General features: G+C 43.0%; 1 protein-coding gene across 4 annotated transcripts in view; it reads left to right on the top strand.

Moving 5' to 3' along the window:
• Positions 1–21808, top strand: part of AMBRA1 (autophagy and beclin 1 regulator 1) — a 171065-nt gene that overhangs the window by 68398 nt on the left and 80859 nt on the right. For 3 of the 4 annotated variants that reach the window (XM_032414020.1, XM_032414021.1, XM_032414019.1), the window contains 3 exons: positions 581–760; positions 12946–13026; positions 13452–13552. In XM_032414020.1, the coding sequence (XP_032269911.1) occupies positions 581–760; positions 12946–13026; positions 13452–13552 (362 nt within the window). The remainder of the gene's footprint in view (positions 1–580; positions 761–12945; positions 13027–13451; positions 13553–21808) is intronic. The other variant, XM_032414022.1, reaches the window with a different exon arrangement.

Below are 21808 nucleotides of genomic sequence, written 5' to 3'. Positions count from 1 at the left end.
TAATCCATAGATCTGAGAGGTTCAGGGAGCTCATTTTAGGGGGCTAGGACAAATCTGGAGCTGTGTGGATTTGTTGGAGAGGAAGGACGTCCTGGTGAAGATGGCGCCTTCTTTGGTCATGCCCGGTTTGCCATCTCTTGGCCTCTTTCTCCTGTATAAAATGAAAGAAGACCTGGCCTCTAGATGATTATTGTGGTCTCTTTTCGTTTCTTATATTTTGAGTATGGATGATTGAAGAAGGCCGTGAATCTGTGTGAAGAGCACTCTAAGAAACTACGAGCGGTCCCTTAAGAAACTAAAAAGGAAGGTCCAGTGTTATCCCCTTGGGAGGGGCAGCCGTTGAGCAGATGATGACTGATTCAACAGCCTCTTTGCCTTCTCTCAGAACAGAAACACTGGTGGTAGTCTGATAAGCATATTGTGCAGTACAGACCTCCTGGTGAGTTAAATGCCCTTTATTTTTCATGTCTCCGGAGTTCGCCTCAGCAGGGAGATGCCCTGGGAGAGCTGGATTTACTGTCTTTCACAGTATTCCCCACATTAGTGCTAGTTTGTGTTTGTCCATCTCTGTCTCTCTCAGATTATCTCCTGCTGCATACTACGCCCAGAGGATGATCCAGTATCTCTCACGGAGAGACAGTATTCGCCAGCGCTCCATGCGCTATCAGCAGAACCGTCTCCGTTCTTCCACCTCCTCCTCTTCCTCAGACAACCAGGGCCCATCAGTAGAGGGAACCGACTTGGAGTTTGAGGACTTTGAGTAAGTACCTCCTTAGCTTGTTTCTTCCCTGTCCTCCCAGCTGTGTGTGCTTCCCTGTTGACCGCTGTCCAAGCAGCAGTGGTTGACATTTTTGCTTCAACCCCCTAAGTTGTTATTTATGAGTTATAGGATGGGGTGAGGGAAAGGGGGTTAAAAGGCTCAGCCCCCGCCGCACCTCCCCACCTCTGGCAGTTGTGCTGCTGATTCACCGGAGCCTGTGGGGAGAGACAGCCCACTGGCCCCAGGCCAGGCTGGAGAAGATGGTGCCGCTCGTATGCAGCGCTTCTGTTTCCCTTTCGCATGAACGGTGGCTGTGGAAGTGCTTCTCATGGCCTGTCTTCCCAACATCAGGGAGACAGGATGGTGGGTATTTTTTCTCTTAAGCAGAGTAGGTATAGAGACTAGAAATAATGAGAATGCCCAGATTTCCCTAAAGACAGTTCCTTTTAGTACCCTTGAATCACACGGATTCTTTGAGGTCCTACTCCATTGCCTAAACTTTCTCCCTCCCCCCACCTCTCCCATAAGGATCCTTTGAAAGTTGCCTGTCAAATTAATGTGGTGGCTTGAGAGGTGATTCCTTGCTCTTCTGGTGTTTTTGAGTGGTTGATTGGAGGGCGGGGGTGAGCTGGAGGAGCAGGGTCAGCCCCACGCACAGGATTAAACCCCTCCGTCTCACTGCTGTGTTTGAACTCTCTGACCTGCTGCTCCTGACCTTTCTAGCCATTCGTTGTGTTTCTTTCCATTCTCAAAGCTTCCCTGGCTTGTATCAAATTGGACATTTGGCTCTTGTTTTGATTTCCTGTATTTTGATATTCTCAAACATGCAAAATGAGTGAGAGAGAGAGGTGTTTAAGGCTTTTTTTTTTTTCTCCTTCTGTACTGGAATAGGACAGCCTGTCAGTCATTTTCCTTTATTTCCCCTCTGCATCTTGACATAGCCTGGTCAGGTCTGGGATATTAAGAGTTCTTGCCTCCCCTTCGACCTTCCTCTTCCGTGAGCTGAATGGATGGTTCCCCAAGAGTCACCTTGCAATAGAGCTTTAAGATGCGTTGGAGAAATCTCTCTGACAATGATGACTAAGAAGGTGGAAACAACCTTTATACCAATTTGCCTTCCAGTTATGATTCTTAAACACACTAGCAATTGTGTACTTGGAAGCAGAAGGCAGACTGAATGGGCGGTTCATTTGTCTGGGGAAGATGTAAACGTGAAAGAAATGCAGGGATGCCCTGAAGCAGCTGCAGTGGCACGTGGAGCAGGGGTGCTGGTCCTCTCTCATCGGCTGCCCACTGGCTCCTAGCCCGTGTCATTCTCCCTTCAGTCCACTATAGGGGAAGGTGGATGCATATACTGGCCGTGAGGGGAAAGAGAGTCTCCACTCCCTCAGTCAGGCACCCGCCAGGAGTGAAATATGTTCCCCTGCAGGTTATGATTATTTTTTCAGCACTGGGGTCTCTTCGGGGAAGCAGTTTCAAGTACATGCCAAGACTGCCGGGACTTAGTACCACTGAAAAGCCTCAGTAATCCTGGGGAGCTCTGGGAGTCAGTGCAGATCGCATAGCCTCCCTCCATGCACGTTTAGAAGGCTGTGTTATCTCTTTGCAGTGGTGAAACGTGGCGCTGATGCCTTTGAGCTGTATCTTGCCTCGTGACTTGTCCTTCACAATGGAGTTCTGGGTTAGTTTAAAATGTTCTGTTCTCATCTTACCTTCTCTTTCTTCTGCTACCACCTCCTCCCTCTCCTCTTCCTTCCCCCTTGATTTTCCTGTGTCAGACTGCCTCCTCTTTGTGCTCCCCACAGCCCACCTGTGCTCTCACCTCCCCCCTGGCTTCAGCACGACCTGAATTTACACTGCCTTCCTCACCTTTCCTGCGCTGACTTACCATTGTTTCTCCCTAGGGGTCTTCCATTGCTCCCTGGTTAGTAACAATGGGCTGATTTCTCTCATGCCCCTCTGAAAGTCCTTCACAGGGTGTTTGCCTTTCTTTTTGGGCTGATGCAGACTGTAATCTTGTTTTTAATAACAGCTGTGGATTAGTCACTTCAGTATTAGTAGTCCAGGTCTCCTAGTGAAGGAAGTTGCTAGCTGGCTGATGCTGAGTTACTATCTGTTCATTCTTTCTCTGTCTCTTCCCTGCCCTCCTCCTTCCTGTTGTAAACTGAGTGCTGCTTGTGGTTGCTCCTCTTCTCTTAATTTCTAGGTGCTGTGAAGCGGGAGTGAGTGAGAAATGAGGGAATATACCGACCCACTTTAATTTCTCTGGCCCAATCCTTTTCCTTAGCTTTGATAACTAGAAGGAAGGTCAGAAGCTTGTACAATCATAGTTTATAGTTCTTTCAGGTACAGAGAAGCAGGTAAGTTAGACACGGCCTGGAATCCTCCTAACACTTAGGGTGCCATTAAGAGAGACTGTTCTACTGGTTTCCTTGCCTTCATAGTACACCATGCTCCTGCCTTTGCCATCCCACTTTGACATCTTCAGCTCTCTTCCCATTTGCTAAGCCAGGGATCATTTTCCCATTCTCTCCCTTGTCCCATCTAGGTATATAAAGTCGCCAGATCCCATCTTTTTTGGTTCTTTTCCATCATCTATTGAATGAAAGATATCAGCTATAGTAATATTTTTCATATGTATACTAATTTATAACATACAAAACATTTGTAATATATATAAATATATTAATATATTTTATATATATATTTAAAATCTTTTTTAATCCTTATAATACCCTAATGAGGTATTTACTCCATTGTAGTATTTTTTTTTTAAAGATTTTATTTATTTGACAGAGAGAGACACACTGAGAGAGGGAACACAAGCAGGGGGAGTGGGAGAGGAAGAAGCAGGCCTCCCGCAGAGCAGGGAGCCCGATGCGGGGCTCGATCCCAGGACCCTGGGACCATGACCTGAGCCGAAGGCAGACGCTTAACGACTGAGCCACCCAGGCGCCCCAGTATTTTTTTTTTAATGAGGATACAGAGACGACCAAAATCAGACATGTCTGAGATTCAAGGACAGGAGCAAACATACTAAGTTCTGGTTTTTATTGTCCTGCAGATTGATTGATTGATCGATTTAAAGATTTTTATTTATTTATTTGACAGAGCGAGAGAGCACAAGCAGGGGGAGCAGTAGAGGAGAGGGAGAAGCAGGCTCCCTGGAGCCAGATGCGGGGCTCAATCCCAGGACCCTGGGATTACGACCTGAGCCGAAGGCAGACGCTTAACCGACTGAGCCACCCAGGCACCCCTGTTCTGCAGATTTAAAAACCTTTAAAAATGGAGGGGCCTGGGTAGCTCAGTCGGTTAAGCATCTGACTCTTGATTTTGGTTCAGGTCATGATCTCAGGGTTGTGAGATCAAGCCCCGCGTCAGGCTCTGCACTCAGCGGGGGAGTCTGCTTGAGACTCTCTCTCCCTCTGCCCCTCCCCTGCATGCACTCTCACTCTCTCTCTCTCTCAAATAAATAAATAGATCTTTAAAAATATATAAATAAAATAAAAACCTTATAAATGATGTAGAACCACATTTGAGCTCTTGCTCCCTGAATTTGCTGTGGAAGAAGACTATCTAGATTTATCTCTAGGGAGGATAGCTTTGAAGTTTGGTCAGCATCAGGTTAAATTTTCTGTTCTTTTGTAGTCTGGATTAATGACCATCTACCCAGGCAGGCATCTTCTCCTGCCATTCATCTCTGTCTGCGGCCAGGATTGAGACTGCAGGGTCCCTGTGTTTATCAAAATGCACAAATAGGACATCCAGAAACCTGCTGTCAGAAGGTCTGTCCTGAAGTCTTCAGCATCTGTCTTTGCATAAAGATGTTCACAAGCAGGGTAAAGGTGTGGCTGCCCCTGACGTTGCTGTCTGCCTGCTTTTGAAGCCAGACCATCTGCTAGAATGTAGAAAGCAAATAAGCATAAGGAAAAATGCCATTTTAATTTTCACCATCCCTTTGGAAAGAGAGGGAGGCTTTTATGAAGCACTGCGGTTAAGTGCCGTGTCCTAGTCATTGCTGAGGCCTGCACAAGAGGTGGTATGTGTCTGTTGTTCCTGTTATCCTCACCCCCTTCCTCATGTTATCTCTTCTTCTAAATGTAATTATAATCCCAGAATCATCCCCAGTTTATTCCTGCCCTTCTTGTGTCTTTTTGTAACTGCTTTGCCTTCCAAGGCAAAGAATCCCCTGAGCCGATGACAGAATTAGAGAAGCTTCAGATTGGATCAGTCGCAAATATCTCCACCAGCATACCAGCCAGAGGGGAATTATATTCACTTCTTAAAATTGTTGCTAGCACAGAAAAGAGCAAGTTCTTAATTTACCATTGTGACACTGGGCTGACTTTGGAGAAACATCTCAATGGGAATTCTAGTCCTTCAGCCTTAAGATGAAGTCTCTTTAGGTCTATTACATTTGTTTTCTTCATTTTTCTAATTTATCTGGTTGTATTTGATTTTTTACCCAGAAATGCATATTGTGACCAAACAGGCAAAAATGTTTCACCGTATGACAGTCATTTCTAGGTGCCAGAGATGGGTTCTGGTTCCTTAGCTTGGCATGAAGTGTTGTGGCAGGACCATATACACATAGACAGCCTCATGCAGAAAGAGGTCCTCCTTTTATGGTCCCCGTGCTAGACACCTTCTGGCAAGGAAGTTGTTAAAAGGTCTTTTGGTCTGTGATGTAGCTGAGGATTCTGAAGGCTGTCACTCCGCTTTGCCATCTGACTGGGCTGGTGTAAGAGAGGTTGCTTGCCTTGAGTTCAGAAGTTAATATTCTTCACCTGCTCTTTTGCTGTAACTGAAATTAGTTGAGCCATGGCAAAGAAAATACGTGAAAGCCAAACAGTACTACTGTTATCATCTGTGTATAGGTGAAATCCTGGCAGCTTTGTGAGACTCCTATATTTGCTTCAAGTTCTTGTGGCTAGGAATTCTGGTAGCGTGAAGCTGCGTGTCCTTGGTACTCCTTGCTCCCGCTCTCTCTTCTGTGCCCAGAATTTCCAGGACTCCTGTGGGAGTCAGTGACTACTAATAACAGATACATAACTGTAGCCAAGAAAGGGAAGGGTAAATCTTTAGAGAGTGTTCTTGTCTACTTCATTTTGAAGAGGAGTTGCCTTTGTTCCTTCCTTTGACTTACAAACCACAGACTCTTTGATATTAGAAATACAAGAGAAATTCTAAGGAAACACACTTTAAAGTTATTCTCTTTATAGACTGGAACCTGCTGCAACAGTCGGGAATCAGGCATAGAAGAATAGAAGTAGTTCCTAAAGTGGGATGAGATAAGAAACTGTTCTCTTCCTTTTTATTAGAGAGTTTTAAATAATTTCACTTACTTGATTTTCATAGTGGTTGATTGTTTTTTTATAAGGTGGGTTTACAAAAGAGAAAGTTATATGTCTTAAAATAGGACTGTCACTTCTAGATATACTTGGGAGAAAGACAAATAAATACACAGTCATAGAAACATGAAATAGCGTGGAATATTTCAGAAATTCCCTTGTTGATAAGTTTGGCTAGACTGTAAAGTCCAAGATATGTGGTAGATGAACCCCGAGAGTTAGGGTGACACCAGATCTTTGGCGAGTCTTGTGTACCTTGCAAAGGAGGTGAACTTTTATCTTGTAGGTCAGGGAGTCATTGAAGAGTTTTAGGCTATGAAATAACGTGAGCAGATTTTTACATAATAACTTACAAGACAGACTGTAATAAGGTAGCACTAAAATACAGAGCAGCATTCTCTGAAGGGAAGAGAGTATTTGGGGAGATGTGAGGAGTCTCCCTGGGTTTCACCTGGGTGGATAGACTGCATAGGACTTTGATGAATTGATGTGCAGGATGAGCGTGGGGAAGGAGATTCTAGGAGAATCAAAGGGAATAGCTTAAGCAAAAGTCCAGTGATCGAAGATTTACAGGGTTTGTTTGGGGGAGCCTGAATAAATCTGTGGCTAGAGCTACAGAGTGTTTGTAATGTGAAAGAGAAGATCCAAAAGGCCTGAACCGAGGGCCTGGAATGCCTGGCTGAGAAGTTTGGACTTTATTCTGATCTGGGGGCAGCCATTACTGAAGACGTATTTGAGGCAGCTACCTCTGACAGCATTCGTTAGGGTGACCTAAAGTGGCAAGTATATGGAGGGATGCAGGAAAACCAGTTAGGAAGCAGTGGCCAAAATACAGGAGAGGACACTCGGACTGGACGTTACGTGTTGGGCGTAAGAGGCGTGTTTTCTAAGAGTGGGGCCAGTTTGTGAACATTCCTGGGAAATGAGCTTTGAGAGCTCGGCTGTTTCATTTCCTGCTTCTCCAAATGAAATGTTGCCCGAGTCCTTTTCGACTCCTACTTGAGCCAGTTTTGAACTAAGTTGGTAAAACAGCAGTTGACTCCTAGAGCAGCTGTGGTGGGAACTGGGATCACTTGTCAGCGCCGCTGCCCCCATAGCCTGACAACTCTTGTCGAGAGAATTGCCCTGGGTTCTGGTTTAGGCTGAGCCACATTTGTCATTGGATTTTGGGCAAGTCCCTTTCCCACCCTAGGCCTCAGTGTCTGATCTGTAAAATCAGAGGGGATAATCTCTGAAGTTTAACCCTGAAGCGCTCAGATCTTTGTGGGAGCTGACTACCTTAGATGAACTTCCCTTGTGTTCAGCAGAGGCAGAATAATGAAAAGTCCCAGAGAAGTGAGGAGACTTCCTGAGGATTAGGAACAGGATATCTGGCACCTGGAGAGCCCCAACATGTTTCTAAAATATATGCCTACCTGAATTCTAGCTCTTTCCTGAGGATTTTGAGCCTATTGCTTAGAAATATAGACTATTGCTTGGCAACTTCAGAATTAGCATTCTTTCTGGGCAAGTAAAATATATATGAATATTTATTATAAGGAATGCTAGAGGAGAAAGAAAAGGGAATATGTATGGATTGTACTTGGGCATAGCATGGGAAAACACAGAAGGAAAGAATTAAACAGCCAGGTGGGGAGGAGGGGGGGGAAAGGAGGACATAACCACTTAGAGATCTAGATTTGTATTCCTTTTTTTTTTTTTTTTTTTTAAAGATTTATTTATTTATTTTTTTGACAGAGAGAGACATAGCGAGAGCAGGAACACAAGCAGGGGGAGTGAGAGAGGGAGAAGCAGGCTTCCCGCAGAGGAGGGAGCCCGATGTGGGACTCGATCCCAGGACCCTGGGATCATGACCTGAGCCGAAGGCAGACACTTAACGACTGAGCCACCCAGGCGCCCTAGATTTGTATTCTTAACATAAAATGTACAATAGGAGTATGAAATGTATGCAAGTGAAATTAAAGGTAGAATAAGGGAGGAGTGGAGTTTGTAAACGGTAATTATCTTTTTCCTTAGGGAAAAGTTAAGGCTCTGCAGTTCCAAGAGACCTGTGCTCTTAGGTATCCCCTATGAATGACACCCACGGGCCCTGTGCCTTCCTCCCAGAAATCTAAGCCCTTACACGTGTGCACAGTCCTTTGGCAGTAAAGACAGGGCCCTCGGTTTCTTACTAAGAGCACCCAGGTAAGGAAAGGACTTGAGCCATCCAGGGACAGGAATACCAGCTAGGCCTTCTGTTGTCTGGAGATTGAGTAAAAACAGAAGAGCATAGGAAAACACTTATTTTTTTAATAGTCTAATTCTCAGCGAAGTCAACTGTGTATTGTCAAGAAGAAGACAATGGCCTTTTGAGCTTTTTGCTGCAAGAGCTTCATTTATAAAGGCCCGAGTCAGAGCCATTTGTCATGAGGAGTAATGACAACCTGACTGTCTGGTCAGGACTCAGACAGCAGTCTGTAGGTGTGTTTTTCATTCCTTTAAATTACAGCCTCTTTCTGAGGCAGTTAATCCCAGGCATTTAACAAGAGTTGCTGCTGTGTCTCTCTCCCTTGTTCCAGAGATGCATTTTCTTGTATTTGGCATTTGTCTCAGATGCCTTATTGTTTGAAGGGTGTTTTTCTCCTTATAAAATCTTTTACAAGAAAATCTTATTTTCTTCCCCCTCTCCTTCCCAAATACCCCTCTGAGAGTTAATCAGAGATGCACAGAATTCAACAACTGGGAAAGCCATTAATAACTCCGCCAGCTTCTGTCCTGCTGGCTTAACGGCAGCTTCTGGCTGATGAAATTGATGAGGATTTCTCTGGTGTTTCCCTAAAAAGCATTTTGGTGACAGAGTCCCCCTGTGAAGGAGGAGCAGTACCAGCATATTTGCATATTCTGCTCTTTACTGGCTGGGTTTGTTTGCTTTTTTTTCCCCAAGTCCCCTTGGGAGAGAGCACAGGCTGTGTTCCATTCAGCCCCGGTACAGAGCACCTTCGCCATTCCTAAGGTGAATGGTCTGTCTGGGTCTGCCTTTCCCCCCTGCTCATCTGGCAGACAGCCTCTGGGCCACGCACATTCAGTCTCAGCCTCACTCACTTGGCCTTCTTCAGCCTGTGGAGCCTCGCCTCACGTTGATCTTACAGACAGCACTGAAGTGAGTGGCAGAGTCTGTGTGGCTTTGTAAATGCAGCATTAGTTTAAGTACTTCTAAGTCCTTAGCCCTTTTCTTGGAACTCTTAGCACTCTCCCTCTCCCCTTCTCCTGTTTCCCATCCCCGCTGCAGATATGCTATGCACTGAAATTGGTTTCCTCGGCCGAACTGCTTACTTCTGAATCCTCCCTTCTTTCTAGACTACAGAATCTAGGGTCATGAGTTGTTCTTTTCACCTCTAGTTTACTTGGAGCCTTGCCTTTAGTTAGGGATTTTTGTGGTCGGTACTAATTCCCAGAGCCTTTATCCCTCTCCTTGCCTCACTTGTCCCGCGGTCGAACCTTCTGGCCTTTGCTATCTTTCCCATTCCTGTTTTCAGGGTTTTTCCTGGAACAGTGTTGGAGCTGTTTTCTCCTAGATGTTCTTTGTTGTTCTCTCACTGTGTGTTCATCGCATTCCACAGTTTTCTAATAGTTCTGAGGCCTGTGCTCTCATTCCTGTCCTTCTATGCTAGAGTCCTCAATGCTTTTAATTTGAAGTCTTCTCTGTATTTTATTGAGATGCCATTTAGCTCCTACTTCTCCATCATTTGTCAGGATGTTAAGCTGAGGGCCAGCAGATACATCTCCACTCAATGTATAACGTCTCTCATGTTGCCGAATGTGACCATCAGTCTGAGACTTTGTGTCTGAGCCAGCTGATCTCATTTGTATTTTCTTATATATCCCCCAGTAATCTGTGAATACTATAAATCCATTATCTCTGGCCATGTTTTGTGTCCCACCCCCCTTTTTCATATGGAAGGAGAAACTGAATCAGAAAAGGAGTTGATTGGGGCGCCTGGATGGCTCAGTCGGTTAAGCATATGACTCTTGATTTAGGCTCAGGTCATGATCTCAGGGTCATGAGATCAAGTTCCGAGTTGGGGTCTGTGCTGAGCGTAGAGCCTGTTAAAGATTCTCTCTCTTTCTCTCCCCCACCCCACCCCTGCTTGTGCACTCTCTAAAAAGAAAGAGAGAGAGAGAGAAAGAAAGAAAGAAAGAAAGAAAGAAAGAAAAGAAAGAAAGAAAGAAAGAAAGAAAGAAAGAAAGAAAAAGAAAGTTGTTTGTCGGTTTTAATAACAAGGAAAAGAGGCTTGTGAATTATGTCGAAGGAGCCCCGTTTTCCCCCCAGCCCTGATGTATTTGTCCATTTTTCTAAATTGTCTCCCTGTGTCCTTTCACCAAGGCTTGTGCTGTCTTTGAGCACGGGCAGCTGCTGATCAGAATGATCTAGTGCACTGGCTTCTCCTTCCCTACTCTTCAGCCCTGCTGACGCCAGATAGAGACCTGTTTGTTGTCCAGGGGGAGAGGAGTCTTTGGACTTGCAGAAGCCAGTTGTTAGCTCCACAGTGTGATTGATTCTGGGAAGGCAGCTCTCTCTCAGAGCTATGGAGGAAGCACTTGCATTTATCCCATGGTGCTCCTTTCTCTGGCTTAGTTTCTAACCTTTTGAGGCTTAGGACCCTTTTTAACTTCAAAATGTTTTCTAACTTTTCTCATGGTAATTAACTGTACTTTTAGTGCCCATTGATAAGTAAAATATGCTGTTATGAAAAGCTGTCGAATTCATTTGTACTTTTTTTTTTAAAGATCTATTTATTTGAGAGAGAGAGAGAGGGAGGGAGAACATGAGTGAGCCTGGGGAGGGGCGGGGGCAGAGGGAGAGAGAGAATCCGAGAATCTCAAGCAGACTCCCCACTGAGCTGGGAGCCTGACTCCGGGCTTGATCTCACGACCTTGCGATTATGACCTGAGCCGAAATCAAGAGTCGGACGCTCAACCGACTGAGCCACACAGGCGCCCCTCATTTGTACTTTAAAGTGAATTGGTACTTTGATCAAAATTTGAAGCTACATATATTTGAAAAATAATAATATGCTTAATTTGAGAACTATCTTATTTGTTTGATACTCATTTTTTTCTGTATGCATGTGGCTACCGAGATCTTGTAACAATTTGTGGGCTCCCCAGAGCTGCAGTCTACTGGTCAGGAACTTCTGATTTCATTGTTTTTATAACCTTTTTACTTTCCATATAGTCTCTTCTTTTCTCTTTCTCTCTTTCTGTCTCTTTCCCCTTTCCTCTCCCTTCATCTGTAGAGTTTCAAGTCAAGGGGATATGATATGTTAAGGAAAACAATAGTATGCCTTCTCTTTGGGGAAAATAAAGAGCAAGTGCTGACTTTTAATGGATCAGCTTCCAATATCTCTCATATTGATTTCTCTGTTAATGCTCAGCATCCAGTCCCACCAAGATATAAAAACCTTCCTAGGCTTTCATTTCTGGCTTGTAAAGCTCCCAGTGGTCCATTTGAAAGCTAAAGTATTATCTTAACTTTAGTTCCAGGGCCAGTTTGAAGATGATCTCATTAAGTTGAAGATAATCCAAAGGGAGAATTCAGAAAAAATACCAAATCAAGCTTTCAGAGGTTCATTTATTTTGTGAAGTTGGTTAAGCAGCTAATTAACTGCACTGTCCAGCCGGTGCCCTTTGGCTTATTGTTCCTTTGATGCATTAGAAACTAAGCCACGTGAAGTCCCTGTCTTGTAGGAGGCAGTGGAGTATAGTGGAAAGAGCAAGGGCTTCAGAATCAGATAGATATGCTTTGAATCCTGCCTCAGCCACTTACTAGTTGTGTGACCTTGGGCATTTGCCTTTCTGGTCCTTAGTTTCCATATCTGTAAAACAAAGCTATTAATACCTCATGGGATAGTTAGAAGGATTAAATAGGGTAACATGTTAATAACCTTTATATTAGAGGGGTGCCTGGGTGGCTCAGTCGTTAAGCGTCTGCCTTAGGCTCAGGTCATGATCCCAGGGTGCTGGGATCGAGCCCTGCATCGGGCTCCCTGCTCAGCGGGAAGCCTGCTTCTCCCTCTCCCACTCCCCCTGCTTGTGTTCCCTCTCTCACTGTCTCTCTCTGTCAAAATAAATAAATAAAATCTTTAAAAAAAAAAAAACCTTTATATTAGAACTTAGTAGATATTTAATAAATGGTGGTTATTACTATTGCTTTAACAGACCATAAAGAAAACACCTAGACTTTTTTCTGTTTACTCGAATGCTTGGGATTACATTGTCTAATACTCTTCATCATTGCCAATTTTGCAGTCTAAAAGGGACTGCCTAGTCTTTTTCTTGTGTTGTTTTTCTTTCACTTTTCATGAGTGATTTTTTTTCCACATCAAAGACCTAAACAGACTCATTTAGAGATCACCATTTGAATGAAGTTGATGGGGGAATTCTTTTCTTCCTTCAAGATTCCCCAAAGCCAAAGTTTCTCTGTATCTTTCTTTTTTTTTTCTCTGTATCTTTCAATCTAGAAAGAGAAGTTTATATATTTCCATTCTGGGTCCCTTGGAAGATCTAAACTTGATTTCCATTTCAGATGCTACAGGGTTCAGAGATCACATTAACTCATGAAAAATCATCCTCCTTCTTACTGAACTGTCAGCAAATGCTCATAAATCTTTTAGTTGAGGTACTCCAGAAATGTAATATATTGTGCCATCCAAATTAGTAAGCAACCTGATGACTAATTTCTCTGGGTTCTTCACCTAAGTGTAGAAATTTCGTTTGGGGAATGTTTGTCTTTTGGGCTGATGGCTGGTTCTGCTTAAGTGACTCTCTTATATACAGTCTTCTTGTTTTCTCCAGGGACAATGGTGACAGATCCAGGCACCGAGCTCCACGCAATGCCCGGATGTCTGCACCTTCACTTGGACGCTTCGTTCCAAGGTAAGAACTGGGTAGCCAGCCTTTGTGAGGGAGCCTTCATGAGAGCCTGGGATTTCGTTTTTAAACCTACTTTCTGGACTTTGGATTCCGTATCTGGAATTATTTCCTGGTGAGCCTATAATCCAGCCCTGCCACCTAAAGACTTGATAGGAGATGATTGGCCATAATGAAAAGAGATAGAAAAGTGCCTTGGGAGTATCCTATTCAAGATTAGAAGCCTGCGAAACTGCAGAAGAAAGATCAGGAAGGAGATACAAGTCTGCAGAAGGACGAATTCCAGGAATTTTTACAATGTGCTGGGCTTCTGTGGATTCCTAAGTTTAGTGGATCCCTTAGCCTTGGTTATTGGGGGTAGGTGGATAGTATATCTCCTTTGTTTTATGGTAGTCTTTCATAGGCTTTTCACACGTGGTTCCTTCTTGTAGGCGTTTCTTGCTGCCTGAGTACTTGCCTTATGCGGGGATTTTTCATGAACGTGGACAGCCTGGCTTGGCTACTCACTCTTCTGTTAACAGGGTCCTGGCAGGTAAGGAAATGTTTCTTCGGATTTTGAAAAGTTGAAGGGGCAGGGAGCCAGATAAAGCTTCCCCCTCCTTTACCTATGTTGATGTAATGGCATCTTGTCATGTGGCTGAATACTCTGTTTTGAGGTCTTGTACCCAGTTCCTTACTTCAAGGCAGGAAACTAGAATGGAGCGAAGCTGTTTATCTTGCCCATTCCCACTTCCTTCAAATATCTTTTTTTTTTTTAAATTGTTTAAACTCTTTGTTTCTTAATCCAGCAATTAGATTCTAGCTATTCCTTTAATTAAATGATAAAGGTGTCTTGTTCATGTTTTGGTTGGTGAGATACTCATGAACCAGATCCTGTGATTTAATTAGGAGCTTAATGCACACCTCTTCAACCCTTCACTCATCTGCCAGCAGATGGAGTTTCCAGGCACTGTGGAATCTTCCAGGGAAGGAGGAGGAGGAGAAGAGACCCATAAGGCTGGCTCAGAAACCTCAGAAACAGAAAATGGGCTGGACAATGCCAGCTGAGGCAGTTTTATGGTGGCTGAATAGCTTAGTGACCAACGTTTTTGGCCTAAGCTACATGGTGTGACCAGGCTCCCAGATGTAGTATGTGCTGCTGCTTCTAGGCAGTGTCTAGAGAAGGAAACAAAGCAGAATTCTGTTTTTTTCTGACAAAGGTTATTTCCCCATCACACTCTTTCCTCCACCTCCCCCTCACCTCCACTGCCAACCTCTAAATTTATGTATGTGAAGGCATAAAAGGTATAAAAATCAGTCCACGTTTAGGTGTGTCTTTAATAAGCATCTATTAAAAATTTCTTAAAGATACTATGTTTTGGAAAATCTGGGCCGTGTAGTGGTTAAAGGTAGGAAGGGATCTGGGTGAGGCAGTAACACTGTCAGCCTGGGAGAATGTGATTTCTAACCAAGCTATGACAGCTGGAAGGCCACAGGATCTCTGGTCTCCCCTAGGTAGGACTATCCTTGACCCAGTGTCAAGGCCTAGAAGTCCTAGAAACCTCAGTGGTTTCTCTGCTAGCCACCAGACTCTTTGTCGGCCCAGGCTTGGCCGGGGAGCAGACTATATCTGGGTCCCCTGACAACCTTGTGTGAGGACCTCTGGCCCTAGTGGGTAAGCAGACGCCATGCCTCAGTGCCTCTCCATGCTTGGTGTTTCTGTGTGGCTTGGCTGATGGCATGTGGAAGCTCCTCACTGGCAGATAATCACTTGCTGCCAGGCAATACTATAGAGCTCTTCTCCACCCTTTGTTCCAGACATCTGCCTCCATCACCCCACACAGCACCTCCTGTTCCTCTACTGCTAGAAAATCTCTGTTTCCTTGGCATTTAGCTTTGCTTGGGAACAGCTGTATGTTTATTTCTTCCTTAGATTTAAGAACTCTACTGCCATTTCCTGTTTCCTACTTTATGCCCAGAGGTCTGACCCTCAAATGGCCCACTTTCACTTATGGATACTTTTGAATATAGGGGTTGTGTTCCAGCAGGCAGCTGTTAACAGATATGAAATCTACTGAGAAAAGTTCTCAAAGAATGCAAAGTATCTCAAGGGGAAGGAAATCTAGATTCTCAAGAACCTCACTCTTGAATTAGGTTAGCAGATGGTTTCCATTCACAATTAAACCAGTTTCTTCTGTTTTCTCAAGATACACATTACAGAGAACCTATTGGTCTTTTCGTAAAGGCCCTCAACGTTTGTAGGTACAGGTTTCCTCTGCTGTCCAAAAGTAGAGTGTTTCTGCGAAACCTTATGCAAGCCAAAATGGCGCAAAGCGAAGAAGCAATTACCATTAATTTATATGGAAAACATTTTTAGTATACCCAAACCCAAAAAATAACCTCTCTCAGGCTTTTCTTTTTTTTTTTAAAGATTTTATTTATTTACTTGAGAGAGAGAGAATGAGAGAGAGAGAGCATGAGAGTGGGGAGGGTCAGAGGGAGAAGCAGACTCCCTGCCGAGCAGGGAGCCCGATGCGGGACTCGATCCAGGGACTCGATCCAGGGACTCCAGGATCATGACCTGAGCCGAAGGCAGTCGCTTAACCAACTGAGCCACCCAGGCGCCCTCTCTCAGGCTTTTCTGATACCTTAGGACACATCTTGCTAACGGATGCACACAGTAAATTGAGATAAAGCACAGATGTGCTCACAGACACAGTTCAAAGCTCTGGCAGCTTGGTGCTGAGAGTGCATGCTGCCTCTGTAACAGCTCGCTGTAAAGCAAATGCTGAACGCTATTTTCACTTTTCACCTTTTTTCATAAGAGTGAAAATCCTCTTCAGATTTCCTTCAGTTAGTGAAAACAAGGTACTAATGTTGGTCTTTTGTAAAAGTGAAGTGGTGTAACACAGACTTTAAAGAAGTGGGGGCGGGGGGGTACCTGTGTTTGGATGTCCCTCCAGATTCTGTTGACAGCTGTATTACTTCTGTTCATCTCTTGAGAAAATTCCAAGAATAATAACAACAACCAAAAAAAAAAAAAAAGCCTAACATTTATTGAGCACTTGCTGTATACTAGAGAGTATTTTAAATGCTTTTCCAGTTATATTTCATTTCTTTCTTGCAATAATCCTGAGATAGGTACTATTACCTAATTAACAGTGGAGGAAACTAAAGCCCAGAAGGCTAACTTGCCCAGGGTGATACAGCTAGAAGTTGAGGAGCCAGAACTGAACCAGGCAGTGGGACTCCAAAGCTTCCTAGTCTGCCTCCCTACAGTTATTTTAAAGGACAAAGTATCAAAATAGCATGCTTCTTCTAGGACCTTAATCTGGAAGACGGAAAGAGCTCCCAGGGAACTTGGCTGATTTCCAGGGTTTTTCTCAGTTGCATTAATTCCTGTTTTATTTATTTATTTATTTATTTATTTATTTAATCTTTCTAAAAGATTTTTATCGTCAGAGAGAGAGCATGAGCACACAAGCAGAGGGAATGGCAGGCAGAGGGAGAAGCAGGCTCCCCGCTGAGCAAGGAGCCTGATGCGGGACTTGATCCCAGGACTCTGGGATCATGACCTGAGCCGAAGGCACTTAACCGACTGAACTACCCAGGTGTCCCTAATTCCTCTGTTTTAAGCAGTTTCTAGACATAGCCTTTTATGACCCAGTGGTGCTTGCTGAGGAAAATCATTATGTAGTAGCCCTTTCTTTGAGCCTTCTAGCCCTCATGGATGCAGATTTTTGCTTTTTATTAAACTTACTGTGATCATGTAATAGAGCTCCTGTAATAACGGCTTTTGGAGTGAAAGACAAATTGGCCTGTTAGCAGTAAGCACTCCCAGTTTTCCTGGAAAGGCAATTTCACTTGTATGATTGGAATGACGTTGTAATGGTTTCAAAATAATTATATTCAACAGGTATTTGTTGTGTAGCTATGTGCCCGGGACTGTTCTAGGCTACCAGAGTGAATAAGAGGCATGATTCCTGTCCTCCTATAACTCCCAAGTCTAGATGGTTGACCATACCTCAATCTGGCTGTTTGGTTCTTAGCTCCAAACATAAAGCCAAACCTTTTTTCTTTTTTTAAAGATTTTATTTATTTATTTGAGAGAGAGAGAGAAAGCACGAGCAGAGAGAGGGGCAAAGGGAGGGGTAGAGGGAGAAGCAGGCTCCTCACTGAGCAAGGAGCCCGATGAGGGGTTATCCCAGGATCCTGGGATCATGACCTGAGCCGAAGGCAGATGTTTAACAGACTGAGCCACCCAGGTGCCCCAAAGCCAAACCCTTTGAAAGGTGAATGCCTTTTTGCAGGGGTGAAGCAAAACACACCTGCAGTACTTGGAGGTGTGACCAGTACTATGGTGGGAAATGAGTCTCCACTGGACCCGTAGCCAAAGCCATTCAGAGTCATCAACAAAAAATGGATTTGCAGAAAATTAAGATCCATTCTACCCACTTCCTCCCACATGAACCTGAGAGTGGTAATAGAAAACAGAAGCTACTACAGAGAATTGTTTTGATTGTTAATTTCCATCTCTTCTTCTTTATCTTGGTGCCTTCCCCACAATTCTGTAGGTTCCTGGTGGCCTCTAGTCACCCATCAACCCATGCCATGCCCCTTCTTTGGTAACACAAATTCTGAACCTATACTTAAAGTAGTGTAAGTAAATTTAAAGCTCCTGCAACTCTGTCAGGTGTATTTCTGGGGAAACACACAGAAGTCTGGGGAGCTCCCCCTGCTGACTTTTTAGTAGACAGCTCTAGCTCTGTGCAGTAACAGCCACTGATAATAAAGAAGGACATAAAGTTAATGACTGCCTACAATGAGCCACGTGCTGTCCTAAGTGCTTTCCCATATATTACCTCCTGTAATCATTATGGCAACCCTGTGAAGTAGATCATGCATTTCCGTTCTGCAGGGAAGAAAACTGACATTCAGAGAAGTTAGGTCACTTGCCCAATATAACACAGTGAGAGGCAGACCTAGAACTTTAAACCAGGTCTGTCTGCCTGACTCATAATCTTCTGTGCCATGTTTTGCCTGAGTTCAAGTAGGGGGTATCTGCCAAAAGGCTTGTAAGCTTACAATTTTTTCTGCATGTTTGAGGCCTCATAAAAGTGAAATGAGAAGCCCTGGCAATTACTGGAAGAACAAAAAACTTCTGAGGGATAGAGACCTGGGTAGTGTAGGGTATTAGTTATATGTCCTGCCTAATCTATTTGACTTTCATCCTAATGAGCATCTGTTCCCAGCAGATGTGGGCCTGATGTACTTAATTTAGTGTTTTGATTAAAATCAATGGGAAGTGTCAGGTCATTGGGGCCTGGTCGAGTGTCCTGGGCTATAGATGACTTTGCTGCAGGTCATTGGGGCCTGGTCGAGTGTCCTGGGCTATAGATGACTTTGTGCCCAGGCATCCTAATTTTTCTCTTATGATTTCTTCTTTGACCCACTAGACGTTTAGGAGTGTGTTCTCCAGTTTTCACATATTTGTGAATTTCCCAAATTTCCTTCTGTTGTTGGTTTCTTATTTAATGTCACTGTGGTATATGATTTCAGTTATCTTAAATTTATTGAAACTTGTTTTATGGCTTAGCACATGGTCTGTCCTGGCATATGTTACCTGTGTGCTTGAGAAGAATGTGTATTCTGTTGTTGCGTGGAATGTGCTGTAGATGTTGGGGAGAACTACTTGGTTGATAGTGTTGTTCAGGTTTTGTATATCCTGGCTGATTTTTGGTCTAGTTGTCCTACCCTTTGTTAAGAGTGAGGTATTGAAATTTCCAATTATTATTGCTGAATTGTGTATTTCTCCCTTTAGTTTTGTCAGGTTTTGCCTTATATATTTTGAGACCTTGTTGTTAGGTACATATATTTTTATAGTTGTTATGCCTTCCTGATGAATTTAACTCTTTTATCGTTATAAAATATCCCTCTGTCTCTAGCAATATTGTCTTTAAATCCGTTTTTTCTTATATTAGTATAGCTACTCCAGCTCTTTTATGGCTGTTGATTGTGTGATATGTATTTTTTCTATCCTTTCAACTTTTAACCTATTTATTTCTTTGAATCTAAAGTAGGTCTCTTACAGAAAGCATATACAGTTGACCTTTGAACAATCAAGGGGTTAAGGGCACAACCCCCATGTAGTTGAAAATCTGTGTATAACTTTTGACACCCCAAAAACATAGCTACTAATAGCCTACTGTTGACAAGAAGCCTTACCAATAATATAAACAGTCGAAAAAATTAAAAAAAAAAATAATATAAACAGTCGATTAGCACGTTATTTTGTGTATTGTATGTATTATATACTGTATTCTTATAAGCCAGAGAAAAGAAAATGTTATTTAGAAAATTGTAAGGAAGAGAAAATACATTTATAGTACTGTATTGTATTTATCAAAAAAAATCCACATCTTAAATGGACCTGTGCAGTTCAAACCTGTGTTGCTGATTTTTGTTTTTTATACAGCCTGACAATCTTTGCCTTTGATTGCATTATTTAGTTCATTTACATTTAATGTTGTTGATACAGTTGGATTTTGTGTGCCATTTTGCTGTTTCTTTTCTGTATTTCTAATGTCTTTTTTGTTCCTCTGTTTCTCCTTTGCTGACTTCTTTTATATTAAGTGGCTATCTTCTAATGTACCATTTTAATCTCTTTATTGATTTTTAAACTGTCTTTTATCAGGATCTTCTTCAGACTTATACAGACTTAGTTCTGGTAAGATACAGAAACTTTGCTACACTATAAATCTATTCCCTTCTCTCTCCTTTGTGCTATTATTGTCATGTATATTACATCTATATATATTACAGACCCAGCAATGCAGTGTTAGAATAATTGCTTTATATAATCTCATGTCCCAGGCATCCTTCTGTTTATTGCCTGTTGTGGGTAAGACAGAGCTACCTCTTTTGTAAGACTTTACTTTTCCTTGTTAACTTTATTTTTGGTTGTCTTTTGCCTTTCTTAGATGTTCCCCATTTCCCTGGTACCTTAGAGAATTACTTTTAGGAGGCCTGTCTGGTCTAGCTTGGCCATGTAGGTGGGCATCTGGGGCCCTGGGCTTGCTGACTTTTAGGAATTACCTTGATTTCTCAACCCGGTATCATAGCTCTCTAATACAACAAATTACCTAATATAGTAGATCTTTGCTTGAATTGGCAAATCTGGGAAAGATGAATAGTATGTGTGAATACGGTTGAGGGCCATCATGGTATACTTAAATGAGTATGAACATAAATGAATAATAGTTCTGGTGTTGGGCCGTTTATCTCCATGACTGGACCCTTTATCTCTGTGTCCTGTACCTCTCTGGTACCTAGTAGCCAGGCAAATAAAGTGAGTGACACATTCCAACTCAACATCAATTAAGATGGCTGTTTATAAACCCCAGATAAATGGACAATTAGTAGTGGTGGTACTAGCTAGTGCTCCTTTAATAATTAACCCAATTACCTTTCATTCTGCTCCAGTGATGAAAGTGAAGGCGATAAGGGGCTGGCTTGGTTGCCTGGGAAACAGAGAAGTAAATGCAGCACTCCTTCCAGAGAACCCAGCCTTCCTAGATAGACACCTTACAGCACCCAAGACTTTTACTTACTTGGTGTCCACCAATCACTGGAGTATTGGGGTCCTCTCTACCCCAGCCTTTTACTGCATCTCCTTACACTGCTAGTGAGAAGTGTGCTTATTGAGAACCAGGGTCTTAGTTTCTAAGCTTAATTGCCTGTGCTGCTTCAAGCTTTTCTAGGGAAAAATACTGGGCTTTGTCAATGAACTTTTCTATCCCTTTTATATATTTTTTTAAAGATTTTATTTATTTGACAGAGAGAGACAGCAAGAGAGGGAACGTACACAAGCAGGGGGAGTGGGAGAGGGAGAAGCAGGCTTCCCACTGAGCAGGGAGCCTGATGAGGGGCTTAATCCCAGGACCCTGGGATCATGACCTGAGCTGAAGGCAGACGCTTAATTGACTGAGCCACCCAGGCGCCCCTATCCCTTTTATATTATGTGACTAAGTTTTTCTGTGCCTCTGTCTCTCCCCCAGGAAATTTCCTCTTGATCTTTACCTACTTGTTGACGCTTCCCCACCTGTGCCCTTTCTTTACTGTCATTTTGAAGTTTATGTAGCGCTTTTCTAAATGCTTAACATTTTCCAGGGCACTTTGGGTCTTATGAAAGAATTAAATGGTTCTGCCCTTAGGGAGTTGACAGTCTAGCCAGGGAGTGGCCTGATTTTCTATTTTGTTTTCGCCCTGCTACTAAAAATTTAATAATTCCCCTGGGACTTTAACTGCCAGTTCTGATTAGCTAAGGAGGATGCAGCTCAAACATGGTGTGGACTAAGGATTTATGTCTTTTGGGACCGTTTGAAGAAACTCTGACTGTGTCCCCATTTTTCTTTTGATTGGGTCTGTGAGGATGAGTAAGTGGGAGTTTAGGGAGGATAGCTGCCATTTATAGTATATAGTCTGCTTAGGAGGCATTATAGCAAAATGTTTGAGTTTGGGCTCCAGAGCCAGGCTATCTAGGTTCAAATATTCATTCTGCTACTTCCTAGCAGTGTGGTCTTGGTTAATTTATTTTACCTTTTGGGGGCCTCAATTTCTTTATCTGTAAAATGGGCATAAGAATAGTTCCTAGCTTATAGGATTGTTTAAAGGATTGAATGAGTTAAATGAGTGAAATTAAATGAATGAAACATTTAGAATAGTATTTTTTGGCACACAAGTATTCAGTAGATGTTAGCTATTATCATTATTATGATTTTTATTATAAATTTTGGAGACTAGTATGAGT

This window comes from Phoca vitulina, unplaced genomic scaffold (genome assembly GCF_004348235.1).
Source record: "Phoca vitulina isolate PV1807 unplaced genomic scaffold, GSC_HSeal_1.0 scaffold16, whole genome shotgun sequence".
Classification (NCBI taxonomy): domain Eukaryota; kingdom Metazoa; phylum Chordata; class Mammalia; order Carnivora; family Phocidae; genus Phoca; species Phoca vitulina.
This window is presented reverse-complemented; position numbering and strand designations above follow the sequence as displayed.